The 13702-nt window shown below is 35.6% G+C and overlaps 1 protein-coding gene across 1 annotated transcript; it reads left to right on the top strand.

Annotated features, from left to right (window-relative positions):
• Positions 1-606: 606 nt before the first annotated feature.
• Positions 607-13241, top strand: vmp1 (vacuole membrane protein 1). Its single transcript, XM_059533314.1, has 12 exons — positions 607-789; positions 1225-1331; positions 1653-1785; positions 2436-2526; positions 4280-4390; positions 6371-6538; positions 7149-7280; positions 8019-8099; positions 8649-8765; positions 9162-9223; positions 11562-11664; positions 12346-13241. The coding sequence occupies exons 2-12, from the start codon at positions 1253-1255 to the stop codon at positions 12487-12489; spliced, it is 1221 nt and encodes a 406-aa protein (XP_059389297.1). The 5' UTR covers positions 607-789; positions 1225-1252; the 3' UTR covers positions 12490-13241.
• The last annotated feature ends 461 nt before the right edge of the window (positions 13242-13702 follow it).

Here is a 13702-nt window from a genome sequence, read left to right as displayed (position 1 = left end):
AAATCAACATTTTCTGGGCTAGTGATGCGAGAAATGTCTTTTTAAAAAATGCATTATACAGAAATATTTTTTTTACTAAAAATAACGAAGAAACTTAATTTTGCTGAAATGTATTAGTGGATATTTGTATAAACAGTGCTTAATTGTATCAATTTATAAAAAGCCTGCAAAAAAAAAAGTTTAAGCTCAAAACACGTTTTAGACGTCTATAGTCTCAGTGAAAAAGGACATGAACTTTCTTCGGTGTATGATGGAAAATCCCAGATACGCAGACGACAGGATAAAAAACCTTCCTGGTCATCAAAATAACCTTTCAATTTTCGTCTCGTTAATAAAAAACAAAATGACCCGCAAGCCATAGAGCGAAGCTGCTGAGCGACATCCTACAGTAATATATTTTAATACAAGTGTTCTGTAATATTGAGAGTTTGGCGCAAATGATTTCAGTCACACTCGCTGACGGAACAGATGCCAGTGCAGTGGTTGTCTCGAGGTCTTTTATTTTGAAATGACTGCACTGCAGCTGAATGTGAGTCATTTCCTGTGGCTGCTGTGGCTTACTGCTTCTGTCAGGACGGTAGAGTGGTTGCAGGTATGACTGTGTCCCTTCACCTTCCCTCTGTTATGACTCTTTTCACTCTTTTTAGCCTAAGAGTTTGTAAACCTCACTATGTAATCGATGGTGAGTCTCAAATCAATTCTAAACAGCTATAGTGGACTCGAAGCTAATTCTTGCCGGTTCATCACCCACATGGGCTGTTTTAAACCTGTAAAAGAAATCTGAAAATGGTATTTTGTTTATTTAAAATAATTGGTAATTACCCCACTTAATCAGTTGCTTATCTTTTGCTATTAAGTTATATCTTAGGTTTGCTTAAGTGGTATTAAAGGTCCTGGTACAACTGTACAGTGATCAGTGTCCTGTGATGGAAATAAATGAATACCCTGCTTCTAGAATACATTAGATATTTTTGTTTGTCAGTGTCATTGATTTTAATGTTTTCTTTTCTTCTGATATTTATTATTATTATTTAAATCAGCATTTTTTAATTTATTCCCCAAAGACTAGCTACTAATCACTCAAGGTTTTCTTGAGAGGACACACCACCATCAACACTAACCAAAGTTTGATTTGGGATGTTTGTCTGCCCTCAGCGAACTCACAAAGGCCTCGGTGAGTCTTGTTTTCTCTGCTGTCATCACAGGGTTTGTTTCTGTGCGCAGGTGTCTGGACTGTAAACAGTAGTGGGAGATGGCTGCAAATGGAGCAGAATGTGAACAGCCACAAAAAAGACTAGGACCCAAAGACAAGCAGAATGGCAGTTCTACAGGTTTGTTAAGCTGATTTAATCATGTACCTGCTGGCAACCACTGTGTAACCCTCAGCTGAGCTGATCAAGGGTCAGGACCAAAGATAAAACATCATATGGACATGCCCTAGTCACACTAATAGATTGATCTGTCTTCATTGATCTTAAAGGATTAGTTTCCCCAGAAATTTGCTGAAAGTGGTCTCACCCTCAGGGCATATGAGATGAAGATGAGTTCGTTTCATCAGAACAGATTTGGAGAAATGTACCAATGGATCCTCTGCAAGTTGTTTTGACACATAATTGAATCATATTTTGAAAGCTTGTGGATTGTACCCACAGATTCATCTCTGAGAGAGAGAAAGCAGCAGGACAGGGAAGAGCGGCTTTCTTTAGTGATGTGGAAGAGGCCTTTTACCACACTACAGTATTTCTTCATAGAAACCCTCATTACCCTGAAAGAATGGACATGGAAGTAAGCGTTCAGTTTTTTATCGTACATTCATAATTCTAAGTGTCTTTTATATATAGTTTAAGGAAAGTTTAACCAAATTATTTGCACCTATCCTTGTATGGTGAAGTTAAATTCCTACTGATGCTTGAAAAGTGAAAATGTCACCCAGCGATATATTTACAAGTGTCTTTCAGGATTCTTTTTTTTTTAAGAAGAATAAGAAATTAATACTTCTATGTAGCAAGGATGCATTAAATTGATGGAAAATAACATGAAGTCATTTTAAGTGTTACAAAACATTTCTATTTAAAAAAATGCTGTTCTTTTAAAAGTTCTGTTCATCAAAGAATCCTGAAAAAGTGCATCTCAGTTTCCATAAAAGTGTCAAGCAACTATTTTGCAGCATTGATGAAAGTAATTTTTATTTTTATTGAGCAGCAAATCAGCATATTAGAAAGATTTCTGAAGGATCACGTGACACTTAAGACATGGAGTTATTGAAAATTCTACTTTACCATCACAAGGATAAATGACATTTTAAAATGCATTGAAATATAAAAATGTATTTCAATTGCAAATATTATATATATATATATATATATATATATATATATATATATATATATATATATATATATATAAAAATATTATTATTATTTATTTATTAACAGGCTTTGGCAGAGAAGAGGTGTGGTATTTTTGGCCGTAGTCCTATTTTCACTTTTCTCAATGGCTTACTCAATAGAAGGAGAACATCAACAGGTGAGCTTAGGGGGGGCCTCTACAGTATTTACAGGGTTCCCACGGTTCCTTGAAATCCTTAAAAGTTTGTGAATCTGAAAAAAAAAATTCTAATTTATTTTGTGGAAGAAGTTTCTTGAAAAAAATCCATATTCCCTCTGGTCCGCTTATGTGTTATTTCGCCAACATTTCGTGGCCTGTGCATAGAAGCTTGCTTGATTTAAATTAGTAACGTGCATTTACACGTTACGTTAAGTGTTTCGCAATCCCGCCCGCTCCCTGCAAACAATCTAATATTGCATAATTTTCGTGCATCAGGGAGCCTCTATCAATTCGCAGAGTATTTCAATCTCTCTCTCCTCATCCCGTGATCAGTCAAATCGGACTCCTGATGCTCGTGTTGAATGCAAGGTCTGCTTAACACTTAACACTGATTACTGTCAGACTTTCAGAATCCTTCTTCACTTGAATTAAGAATATAATAATTTAATTGTTTAAAGCCTCAAAAATCTGACTTTAGCAGCTCTTTTTACTTAGAGATCTTAAGAACTAGTTAAATAGCTATGATACTGTTTTTGAAATCAAATCTTTGCATATCCATGACAGGAAACACTAGCATCTAACAATGCCTTGAAAAAAACCATATACATAAACCAAAATAAGAAATAAAACAGTTATTTACCATTAACATTTTCATTCATTATCAACATTTTCATTCATTAACATTTTCATAAGTAACTGTAATTTAATTACACTTTTTAATTTTTCCTCAGTAGCCTAACTGTAACCGATTACAGTTGCATTTATTTTGTAATGAAATTACGAATTTTAATTAGGCCTACATGTAGTTCCTCCCCAACACTGGTCAGATCTGATGATAAAAGCCCATGCATGGGCGACTGGATTTTTCAAGTGTTGTAATGGAAATGGTAGATGAGGAACGAAACAGGGACGTCAAAAAGAGGACTGAAACCTGATGTCCTCAAAACATTGCTTTTGCCGTGATACTGCAGGTTACACCAGCAACATGCCCGTGGACACTGCAGACTAGCGGTTTGAATGTGTACAGCACATCTACGCAGACAATGACGCAGAAGTATAAATGAAAACTGAAGCATAGCCCACGGTGTAAAGGCTACGGTGTAGGTCCAACGCAGAAGTATAAATCAGCCTTTAGCTGTGTTTATGATCAATATGCATGACCGTGACTTTAAAATATGTACTTTAGGTATGGAAATGACATGTTTTGATATTTGGGATATGGTCATTGCACTACTTTAACCACCAACCAACCACACCCCAGCCCCCCCCCCCCCCCCCCCCCACACCCACTGTTCTCTTTTAGGAAAACTAAAATATGGTCAATATGGTTCATGCACACACAAAACTACTAGGATGGTACCTTTATGTTTCACAGACACACCCAGAAATGAATGTTGCATTGCTTTGCTTGTTAAGATAATGTAAACCCATGAGGCAAGAAAAACTTAAAAGCATATTCATATGTCTTAAAACTTTTGGTTACACGAGCCTAAGCTCTTTTCAGTAAAATCCATGCAAAAGTTTATATCTTTTCATTTTAGATGTACCGAATATTCTTCAGTTTTATCAGTACAGTGTTGAATTATTGTAATATTTCTTAAGATCAGTGTCTTTCTTAAGCTTCTGTAAGGTAGTCATTTAGTTTGTATTTACTCACATGCTTTACTAGTGAAATGATTACTCTGAAGCGTCTTGATTCTTGATGAATTTACAGTGTTTGTATTGTTTGCAGTATGTACAGTACCTGGAGAAGAAGTTCCTGTGGTGCGCCTACTGGGTAGGCCTGGGTATTTTGTCTTCGGTCGGTCTTGGCACTGGACTGCACACTTTCCTTCTGTACCTGGTGAGACTTCTGGACTGCTGCATATATGCATGTATATGTGTGCCAGCAGTTTAATCAACCTTTAGGAGTCTACAAGCATATCTGTGACCTCAGTGGTTACAAACATGGTCTGAAAACATCCCATGGGGTCTTTACATAGAGTACAGGCAGATATTCCCTTAAAGTAAATGTCAGGGGCCGTCTGTCAAAAAGGAAGTGTATTTGTGGTCGATGTTCCACTGAAGTATATTAATAGTGTGACAGTGAAAGCATGTGCTCCTCTGCTTCTCTACAGCAGATCTCGTAATCAGAACCTTTCACCAGTTTCCACTGACTCAGACTGAACTGCGAGACCGTGGTCAGTAGTATCCACTTCCACTGGCTGTGGTAAAAGTCACACCCCTTCTTTTTTCGCCAGAGAACTCTAGTACTTTGTGCTCAGTTTGTTTTGCATGGGTGGCATTGTGAAAGAATGGGATGTGAAAGTGCAGATACGCACAATGTTTCACCACCAGACTTTTGTACAAAGATGAGCATTTTTCACATCAAACTGAATTTTTATCTTTTGGAATTTTTGAAGGACAAAAACTACAGAGACAGAAAAGCACACACAAAATAATTATCATCATAATATATTTTTTTAGGGCAGTCAGAATAATGATAACAAATTATTTTTAGTTTTATTCACATAGCATAACTTTATGAGGGGGGAAAATACACTTCAGCATAATATTTTAATATTATTTAGTAGAAAGACAGTATAAAAGCCAGAAATTACATTTACTGTACAACATGGTCTTTCATAGTCTACAGTTTGAAATTTTGGAGTTTGAAAGAAGTCTCTTATGCTCACCAATCAAATTGTATTATTGTAATTTAAAGTAATTATTTTCTATTTGAATATGTTTTAAAATGTAATTTGATGCAAAGCTGACTTTTCAGCATCATTAATCCAGTCTTCGGTGTCACATGAATCTTCAGAAATCACTCTAATCTGCTGATTTGCTGCTCAAGAAAAATTTCTTATTACTATCAATGTTGAAAAAAAGTTGAGCAGCTGAATATTTTTGTGGAAACGGATTATTTCTTATTTGAAATTATTTTATTGTAACGTTAAGAATTCCTTTGCTGTCATTTTTTATCAATTTAATGCATCCTCCTTGATGGATAAAAAAAAGATTATTCATCAAGGATGAATAAAAAGAGTTTGAGAAGTGGCTTGTGTCAGGTTTCAGAGCCTGGGAAATGAACTCAATTTCAGTGAGTAACCAGATAAAACAGTCGCTGGTTCAGGCTCTTTGCTGTGACGCTATCATGAGCTCATTTCTCTGAAAGAGACTAAAAAGTGGTCCTGGATGACTGACATCACCTCCGCCTGTAAAGATCCCAGCAGTCTGCAGAGTAACCGAAGATCAATATTTAAACTAGGTTTAGGTTTAACAGGCTTTTTAGTGCAGGTTTTGATATCTTGTTGCTTTACGGTCATGATAAAGCAACTTTTAAAGGGAGAAAATAAAGGTTTCCGTACCACTTGTTTCATCTGTTTAATATTTTCTTCTGGATTAAGTTTGATTTGAATGTATCTGTTCACTAAATGGTTCCACCTGAATCATTCCTGCCTCCTTCGGGTAAGCAAGGTTAATCAGAGGTTCAAAATGCTAGACGTGGTGTATTGTCCAGTCTTCTCTCCCCCACGGACTGACCGACGGTGGGAATGAATGACATCAATGTCTGTTTTCACTTAGCAAATGAATTGTCATTCAGAAGGTGTTGCAGTTTTTCCATCGCACTGTATTGAGGTCACAAACTTTTCGCCGTTGCATTGAACCACAATGTTTAACGTACTTTGTCAACAAACAATTGTTTATTTTACTTGCTGAAGAACTAGTCTAAGAAATGTATCGAGCGGTGCATGTGACAGCGCTCATAGAAAAGAAATGTTCATGCTCACCTGAAGTATTATTTCAGTCTGTAAACATGGGATTGCATCATTTCCTCCAGGGTCCACACATAGCTTCAGTCACCCTGGCTGCATATGAATGCGGCTCTGTGAATTTCCCCGAGCCGCCCTACCCATCTCAGATAGTGTGTCCGGAGGAGGAGGTCCTGCAGGAGAGCATCACACTATGGACCATCATGTCGAAGGTTCGCCTGGAGGCCTGCATGTGGGTGAGTGTTTTCACAGCGCACTCTTCCCCCATTGACTACTAAAGCTGCTCACTTAAGGCACTCTCGGAAGTCAGAACTCTTGCCAAGTGTAAAAAGCGATCACACTAGATTTTGTGGACGTATTTCAGACCCTGCAACAAGTGCGACATCACCATCTTTGTTTAAAAAAAAAAAATAATAAACGTTAAAATGATTTATTGAAATACATATAATAATTGAAATTATATGTATATACAAATATTTTGTTGTTTTACAATGTACAGCAGAATATATTTAATATATATATATATATATATATATATATATATATATGTATAATTATAATTAAGTAGATTTAATTCATTTTTTTTAATGTTAACATATATATATATACACACACACACACACATAGAAAAGATGTGCATCCTCCTTGTTTGATTATCAGAAGATATTATCAGAAGATAAGCAGTGAAAGTCTTTTGCACGTATGCCTATGTTCTCAAAAACCTAGTGTGATCATCCCAACTTCATGAAGCTTTGTTTGTGAAGACTTGCAGAGCTGAGAAGCGGTTGTTTATGATGAATTACACATTGTCCCTGTTAGGCTCATCATTTGTGACCGCATTTGCAGGGCGCAGGCACAGCTATTGGAGAGCTGCCTCCTTACTTCATGGCACGGGCGGCACGGCTGTCTGGAGCAGATCCTGATGATGAAGATTATGAGGAATTTGAGGAGATGCTTGAGCAGGCGCAGAGCGCACAGGTCTGCATCTCATCTCATTCTGGACCCACACGTCCAAACCTTCCCCTTCATACAGACAGCAGCTCCTTTTGATCTTCATCAGGGGCTCCGCTAGATGTTCAAAGCTTAACTAACCATTTCCTTCCAGTGGTCATGCCTTTATGAAGCCGACAGTGATGCCCCCCGTGAAGCAGCAGATACTGTATCCTGTTAGAGGGAGGTGTCCCAGTGTCTCATTCCCATGAGGCCTCACTATTGTGGTTCACTTATGCGGGTCACATGATTTCTTGGAAGGGCTCTCCCCTGACTTCCAGTAAACCCCTTGAGCAGCGAGTGACTCAGAGTCAGAGCTTCCTTTTAATCACGGCCTTTTGGTGTCTAAGTGGACCCCACATGGGCTGCGTCTTCACACAAAGATTTTTAATTGGAGGAATTTAATATGGTGCATTGCACCTCAGAGTTTAGTGATTAATCAGCAAAATGTCACTTTTTTTCTGTTGTACATAAAAGTATTTATTTTAAATAACTTTTTTTTGTATAATATTGACTTTTTCTTTGTCATTTTGCCTTATTATTGTACAGTAACTGAAAGTTGACTTCAGAAATTGTTCTGCTGAAACAATATACAATAAACACGTTTTTTTATGTAAACAATGAATGATTATAATGCAATAGTACTGATATTTATTTATCAATAAAAGCCCAAATATTTTATCAAGGTCTTTTTATTTTTATTTTTTTTTGTCAATTTTCTTACAGGATTTTGCAACAAGAGGCAAGCTTGCAGTGCAAAACATGGTGCAGAAAGTGGGATTTTTTGGAATTCTAGCTTGCGCCTCTGTAAGTAACAATCTTGAACATTTTTGTCCTTTTTATCTCATATTTCTGGTTATTTTCCTCACAATTCTGAGATATTAACACAGAATTGTGAGAAATATTACATTGCAATAAATAATCTTTTCTGAGAAGGAAAGTCTGAATTATGATAAAAACTTTAACTTTTAATGCGGAAACAAAAAACTGATGTGAAATGCAAACTCAGTCAAAATTGCAAGATGTGGGGGAAAAAAAGTCATAAATGAAAGTTGCAATTAGTTGCAAAATATTTTTTTTGTATGTGTATACACTATATGATTAGCTTCTAAATATAAAATTTTTCAAGAGCCATTAATGCACTGTCTCAATTTACCCTATCATTTTTTTTTTTTTTTTAATAAAATGCAGTTAATTTTGCTTATTTTATAATTACATATTTCACATGTAAGTGGTTTACAGTAGCGTATCCATTGAGTGTGTTTGTTGTGAATAAGCAGTTGATGTTCTGAGTTTCCCATGCATTTTCCAGTATAGTATCTCTCAGTGCTTACCAATGCTTCCAATGTTTCTCAGATCCCAAATCCCTTGTTTGACCTGGCTGGAATCACCTGCGGTCATTTCCTGATTCCATTTTGGACCTTCTTTGGTGCAACTCTCATTGGAAAGGCCTTTATTAAGATGCACATTCAGGTATGCAGCGAGTGCAAAAACAAATGCCTGTTACACATTTATGAAGCACTTCCAAACTGAAGTGTTTTGTTTTTTGAGTGAGTCATAACTAATGATGATTCTCATAAATATCAAAGTAATCTTTCAGTTGTCCAGTGCCATTAGATCATCTTAGCATGTACCTCCCCTGCAACTTAAATGTTGACTCAGCTGATTGTAGACAGCGGTGCATCTGATATCTTCAGATCTGCTTATTTCATCCAGATGATCAAATCATGAACATGAGCGAGTCCGTGATCTCACCGGGTGTCACATGTCTCACCACAGAGTTATTGTCTCCTCGTCTGCCCCAGCCTTGAGGAACATGCTGTTGAATCATTGTCTAACAATGTTTATCTGCTTTTTGCTTCTCTACAGAAACTGTTTGTTATCATAACATTCAGCAAGCACATAGTGGAGCAGATGGTCTCTCTGATCGGGTGAGTAACGACACCAGCGTGAGATGAATATGGACACAATGTGTGACCGATGGTAAACTACAGTGAATAAACAAGAACACATGAAATTAATGCACATTCTCAAGATGGATTTGTTCACTTTGGCTTGAAGAGTGGCAGGTCAAAATGCTTCTTAGGCATATAAGAATAAATGTATTATTAGTAATTTACTTTTGCACATTGAATGAAACAGTTGAGTGAAAATAATATATATACATTACTGTTAAAAGGTTTTGGGGTCAGCTATTATTTTTTTTTAAAGTAATACTTTTATCAAGCAATGATGCATTAAATTGGTAAAAAATGACAGTAAATGCATTTATATATATATATTATATATATATATACACCGTATTTTTCGGACTATAAGTCGCATCAGTCCCAAAATACATTAAAAAAAAAAAAAACATATATAAGTCGCACCGGACTATAAGTCGCATTGATTTAGAACTAAGAACCAAGAGAAAACATTACCGTCTACAGCCGCGAGAGGGCGCTCTATGTGTTCAGTGTAGACTACAGGAGCACTGTGCAGCATCTTTGGCAGCATAGAGCGCCCTCTTGCGGCTGTAGATGGTAATGTTTTCTCTTGGTTCATTTCTCTTGGTTCATGTCAAATTAATTTTGATAAACAAGTTGCACCTGACTATAAGACGCAGGACCAGCCAAACTATGAAAAAAAGTGTGACTTATAGTCCGGAAAATACATTGTATATATATATATACAACTGTTTTTAACATTGATAATAAAAAGAAATGTTTATTGTGCATCAGATCATCATATCAGAATGATATGATATCAGAATGAATTAATTGTTAAAGAATGATTACTGCAGGATCATGTGACACTGAAGACTGGCATAATGAAGCTGAAAATTCAGCTTTGCATCACAGGAATAAATTATATTATAAAATATATTAGAATATAAAACAGCTATTTTACATTTTTGTACTATTTCACAATATTACTGTTGTTGCATTTTCGAGAATAAGAAACGTATTTTTGTTTTATTTTTTAAACGCGCACAAAAAAACTAGTGTATAGATGAAAATAAAGAACAGTTCTTTACCTATAAGAAAGAAATGTCATTGTGCATGTAAATGCGCAAAAGGAAACCAAAAAAACGGATCTAGCAGGGTTCATTGAACTTTCATGAACTGTGGGCAGCTTATTTTAATGCTTGCATGCAGACCCCTTTCACACCGGCAAGATTCATACCATTGTTTAGTCTGAATCATCTATAGAGACACATATAGTTTCTGTTCCTCCATACTGACATATAGAACGTGAAGGACTGAATCTGTCCAGGTCACATGGTTCACTCCAAAATCATAAAGGAAGAAGAAATCATGTTGCTTAAACTGATCCTATTTTAAGACCATTAAGGTCTTCCCACCCAGGGGGAGGGAAGATATGCTTAATTGTTATTTAAAATAATGTTAAAAACCTGTTGTTAAGACTTTATCATCTTTATAATCTCAGTATCATCTTTATAATGTGTTTTTTTTTATTTGATTCTAGAGTGAAATGAGACCTTGAGATACACCAACACTATATTAGCATCGCATGCTGAAGCCACTTATTAGTAAGCCCAAGTCATCTTCACCATTTATGGCGATGTCTGTGGGTTCAGCTTGAGATGATGTAGAAGAGTGACTCAAAAGTAGAGATGTGGTCTCCATGTTGGAACTTTAAACGGCACTCTAAAGTAAAAATGAAACTACTATTTAACTTTGAAGGAGGAAAGACATTTATAGCTTTATAGTCAAGCCACATCGAAAGCACTTCCTAATTACGATTGAAGAATGCAGTCAGCTCGTTTCATCACATGATTGAGACTAGATCCTTTGAATCTGATGTGCTGCTCAGACTCGAGGTTGTTAATCAACAGTTATTGTGGTGAGGTCATGTGATTGAGACCAGTAATGTTCAGACTATATATTGTGGTTGCTTTCAATAGCATTTCTGTGCTTTTTGATCTAATAAAGATATGATAATTGCATCTTAAACTGTGAAGATATGTGGTGCAGAACTATTATAATTGATCCTACGTGATGGTTTGGCTTCACTGACATTCACACCCACCCAAAACTGGGCGGTTCTTTCTACATTGCAGTGATGACACAATATTGAGTCACTTCCTCATTAATTGCTTTAGAGCAGTTCCTACAGAAGCCTGGCTGTTATAAATGAGGCTTCAGAGAGCTTCTGTCTCATTGTGCTGGAGGTTTCACTGGAGGACAGCGCTTCGGGGCTTTGGGGGATCTGGTGGAGTTCCTGGTAAGGCTTTGCTAATCATATCTTTGTTTTTTCGGACAGTATTATCCCTGGAATCGGAGCATCTCTTCAGAAACCTTTTAGGGAGTACTTGGAGGCCCAGAGAGCCAAGCTTCATAACCCAGCGGGCGATGGAGCAGCAGCAGTAAGAATCAACCAATGATTCCTCATTTCATTTAATTACTTTTTTTTTTTTAAGTTTAATTTAATATATTTTAAAAAAGTTCAATTTATTTCTCACATTTTAATTTTTTTACTTTATTTAGAAACCCTTTTCTTGATTTTAAAAGCATTAAAGGCAAACTTAATTTGGCCCCAAAATCCTAAGTAATTCAGATTTTTTTATATATAATTATTAAAAAAACAAAAAAACAAATACAAATTAAACAAATTATTTTTATTTTTGAATGGTATTTCTTAATTCTTGAAATTTAATTTTGTCCAGAAATCTTCATTGTTTTTAAAAAAAAATGTTTAAGCATATTTCTTAATTCTAAAAATATGAAAGAAAACTTTCATATGGCCCAAAATCTTCATTTAGTAATTCAGATTAAAAAAAAAAAAATATATATATATATATATATATATTTTTTTTTTTAATCTATATATATATATATATATATTTCTTGATGACAAATTAATGAAAATATGAAAAATTTAATATGGCCACTAAATCTTTTATTTATATATATATATATAAAATACATCTTGATTCTAAAATTTAAATGTAGCCCAAATGTCTTCAGAGTCATTCAGATTAAAAAAAAAAAATTCAACAATTATATATTTATATATTTTCTCTCTCTCTCTCTCTCTCTCGGTGTAGGGTGAAAGCTGGCTCTCGTGGGTATTTGAGAAAGTTGTGCTGGTCATGGTGTGCTATTTTATTCTGTCCATTATTAACTCCATGGCACAGAGCTATGCCAAGCGTCTCCAGCAGAAGCAGTACTCAGAGGAGAAAACAAAATGACGGACTCAAAGAAAAACATCTCACGCTCCTGTTTTGGAACCTACGAAATATCGAAGCTAAAACTACTTGAGCACTGATTTATGTGCGCTTCTGTATGTTAACGTTCATTCAGATCCCTTTAGTTACATGGAGTCCCTCTTCATTTGTCTGTAGTGTGCTCGGCTGTTTAAAATCAGATTAACATCAACAGAACCAAGGCAGTCTAGCTGACAGGCTACGTGGAGTCAGATTCGTTGCAATGCCTTATGCAACATTTGGAGGTCATGCTTCCATTGAAGTGAATACAGTTCTTAATAGATTTATTTAATTTTTTAACATACAGGTATGGATGGGCAGGTTCTGATTTGTGATTGGAATTTTCAAAGATAGTTTTTTTTTTTTTTTTTTAATCAATATTGATGTCATTTTGTATTTCTTTAACTGTTTGAAGCGGACAGCAATATCAACTCAGATCATTGTGCTTTTTCAGTGGGTTGCACGTCTTGTAAAATAATGTTTTGACTATGCGAACATGATGTTTATTCTCCGGTCTTAAACCAAAATATCACAAACTAGTGGATGTAACGTTTAACTTAAGAAAATTAAGATGTAATATTTGCATATGTTTGTGCATTTTTTTGACCTTTGAACTAAAACCATAAGTTGATCCATACTTTCCTCTAAAGTTCGGGCTGAAGTTTTTGTGTAGCTAATTATGATTTCTCTCAAAACTATTGTTGCATAATTTTTTCGACATTAAATTCATTAATACATCTGCTGTGTTACATTTGCATCTTACGCTAAAACAAATACATAATTTAATATCAGATCTCTGGGATCAGACCAAAGAATGACAGAAGTTGGAGGATGTGACCTAAAAGAAGGTATGTGGAAGATTATCTATCTGTCTATCTGCTCACATACTGTATATAAACTTTGAGAAGTGTCCTGTTTCAGCGTGTTCTGCTCATCCAGTCGTAATTGTCCCATTCTGTCAGCTAGCTTATCAGACTGGTGTTGGCTGGATATTATATGGCAACATCACTTTGATAGGCTGCCTGAAATTTTGGGTTTAGTCACCATATGTATATTTTGTGCTAGAAATGTTCAACTGAAATATTTACTAACTAGTGAAAGTGCTCTGCAGTGTACAATGGATCTGAGTATCTAAAAGAGTTTTTCCCTCAAGTAAGCAGATCGTATGTGAACATAATTAACTGAAACTTGCAAACTG

Source organism: Carassius carassius, chromosome 41, assembly GCF_963082965.1.
Source record: "Carassius carassius chromosome 41, fCarCar2.1, whole genome shotgun sequence".
Taxonomy (NCBI): domain Eukaryota; kingdom Metazoa; phylum Chordata; class Actinopteri; order Cypriniformes; family Cyprinidae; genus Carassius; species Carassius carassius.
This window is presented reverse-complemented; position numbering and strand designations above follow the sequence as displayed.